At 46.0% G+C, this 2,500-nt stretch overlaps 1 protein-coding gene across 1 annotated transcript in view; it reads left to right on the top strand.

Moving 5' to 3' along the window:
- slc5a10 (solute carrier family 5 member 10) overlaps positions 1–2,500 on the top strand; it is a 91,310-nt gene that overhangs the window by 2,026 nt on the left and 86,784 nt on the right. Inside the window, exons 2-3 of the mRNA XM_042104378.1 lie at positions 142–213; positions 390–494. Of these exons, the coding sequence (XP_041960312.1) occupies positions 199–213; positions 390–494 (120 nt within the window). The 5' untranslated portion in view covers positions 142–198. The remainder of the gene's footprint in view (positions 1–141; positions 214–389; positions 495–2,500) is intronic.

The following is a 2,500-nucleotide window of genomic DNA, read 5'->3' as shown; positions in this document are numbered from 1 at the left end:
GGACAATGTAGTCCCTTGTAATAGTAATTGTGTGTGTGTGTATGTGTGTGTGTGTGTGTGTGTGTGTATGTGTGTGTGTGTGTGTGTGTGTGTATGTGTGTGTGTGTGTGTGTGTGTGTGTATGTGTGTGTGTGTGTTTAGTCATCCTGCAGGGTGAGCAGAAACACTCTCAGCGGCTATTTTCTGGCTGGACGAGACATGGCCTGGTGGCCGGTGAGTAAACTGTGTGTGTGTGTGTGTGTGTGTGTGTGTGTGTAGATTGGAGCGTCCCTGTTTGCTAGCTCAGAGGGATCAGGCCTCTTCATTGGTGTGTGTGTGTTTAATGTGTGTGTGTGTGTGTGTGTGTGTGTGTTTAATGTGTGTGTGTGTGTGTGTGAGTGTGTGTGTAGATTGGAGCGTCCCTGTTTGCTAGCTCAGAGGGATCAGGCCTCTTCATTGGTCTGGCAGGAACAGGAGCTGCAGGAGGCATCGCTGTAGCAGGATTTGAGTGGAATGTGAGTACAACACACACACACACACACACACACACTCACACACACACAACCTCACACACACACAATATACACACACTCACTCACACGATACACACACACACACTCACTCACACAATACACACACACACACTCACACACACACAACCTCACACACACACAATATACACACACTCACTCACACGATACACACACACACACTCACTCACACAATACACACACACACACACACACACACACACTCACTCACACAATACAGACACACTCACACACACACACACACACACACACACACACACACACACACACACACATACTCACACAGTACAAACACACACTCACACTCTGTATGGCTTGTATTTCATGCATTTAGCAAAAGTCCCAGACAGCAGCGGAGTGGTAATCGGGATTCGTTATTTGTAAAAGTGTTTTTACTTCGCCCTCCTATAAATAGCCTGGACTGCGCGATCGCAGCCCTTTACTTTCACTTCCCGCCGCCCTCATAGTCAGCATAGACGGCCTGATAACGTGGGATGCTGTAGTACTAAGATTTTAAATGAGTGACCACGATAGTAGTCTTAAGTAGCTTTTTTGCTGGGCCCAGGGAAGGCTGGCACTGTGTAATATTCCGCTGGTTGGTGCACACGCAAGTGTTCAGATTGATTGTCTATCCGTCTTTCACAACAATTTTCTTGGAGCAGATCTTCCACACAACTTCGGTAGCCTGGTCAGTATGACGAGCACTAGGCCTACGCTTAAATGATTTATGACTGAATGGAACGTTGTGTTTTTAAGCGCAAGAACTGCTTATCACGTCGTGTGACGTGAAGTTTACACCAATCATCATCTTCTAATGTATCCTTATGTTGAGATAACCATTCTCTTTGCCCTAGGCTATTATTTGTGCGTGAAGCATGTTTCCATTAAGACAATACAAAAGACATTTTCTTATTGTTGTAATATTGAATGATTTCATGAATAAATTGTACGCACAGTACGTACAGGATTGGCGGCGCCACTGACCAAGGCCACAGTAGCCTGTGAACCTCTGATTTTCAAAGGGGAATCACGGCCAACGCAGGGGGCAACTCTTGTCTTAAATTTCCCTTCCAAATTACTTTTTTATTGTCTGAAGACATCTATCGCAAGAATCTAACATTCTAACAGCAACAGCAAAGCAAATGCAAGCTAACCAAAGTGCAGTCGGTTCTCCCGCCATGGTTTTTGAAATCACACACCTGCTGTATCTGAAGCCCCACGCACGCATAATAAGGCCTACGACTCACTCTACACGCCCCCTGTTGCACGTCACAATTTAATTTACTATAGCTGATGCTGCCTCCTGGCTCCCCAAAATGCCGCATCATGTCAACAGATCAGCAGGCCGGCAAATTTTCACCTCGCTTTCAACCTCGCAGCATCGCTTTCATGAGCGATGGTCTGCGCTCTGTTCTTGGTGAATTTACTGTTGAGATCTGATAGATTAGGGGTGGGGAGGCCTATTGTTTTGGCTGCGGTATGAGTGATGCGTGTGAGTCTGTTTCTGTTGGCAGCAGTTAGCATGTTGAAAAAGCAGGGAAGGCAGTAGAGGAGGATGGGCTGGACTATGCTTTTGTACAGAAGGAGCAGGTGACAGGGGGCAACAGGAAGTGATCTGAGCTTACGGATGGCATAGAGTCTCTGTTGACTGCGTTTTTGTATGTCAGTGGTGTGTTGCTCAAAGCTGAGTTTATTGTCCAGGGTGAGTCCAAGGTATTTGAAACAGTCCACTATTTCTACAGTGTCGTTGTTGATGCAGGTGGGGTTGTGGATTGTGTCAGATGGTGTTCTGGTGTTGGTGATTACAAGTTCCTTGGTTTTACTGATGTTAAGCTGAAGGTAGTTGTCAGTGCACCATTGTGTGAGGTGGGAAATGGAGTCTTGGTATGCAGATATAGAGTTATTGTCATTGAGAAGTGCAAGTACAGCAGTGTCATCAGAGTATTTGAAGTATGTGATGATGAGTGTGG

Source organism: Alosa sapidissima, chromosome 9, assembly GCF_018492685.1.
Source record: "Alosa sapidissima isolate fAloSap1 chromosome 9, fAloSap1.pri, whole genome shotgun sequence".
NCBI lineage: Eukaryota > Metazoa > Chordata > Actinopteri > Clupeiformes > Clupeidae > Alosa > Alosa sapidissima.
This window is presented reverse-complemented; position numbering and strand designations above follow the sequence as displayed.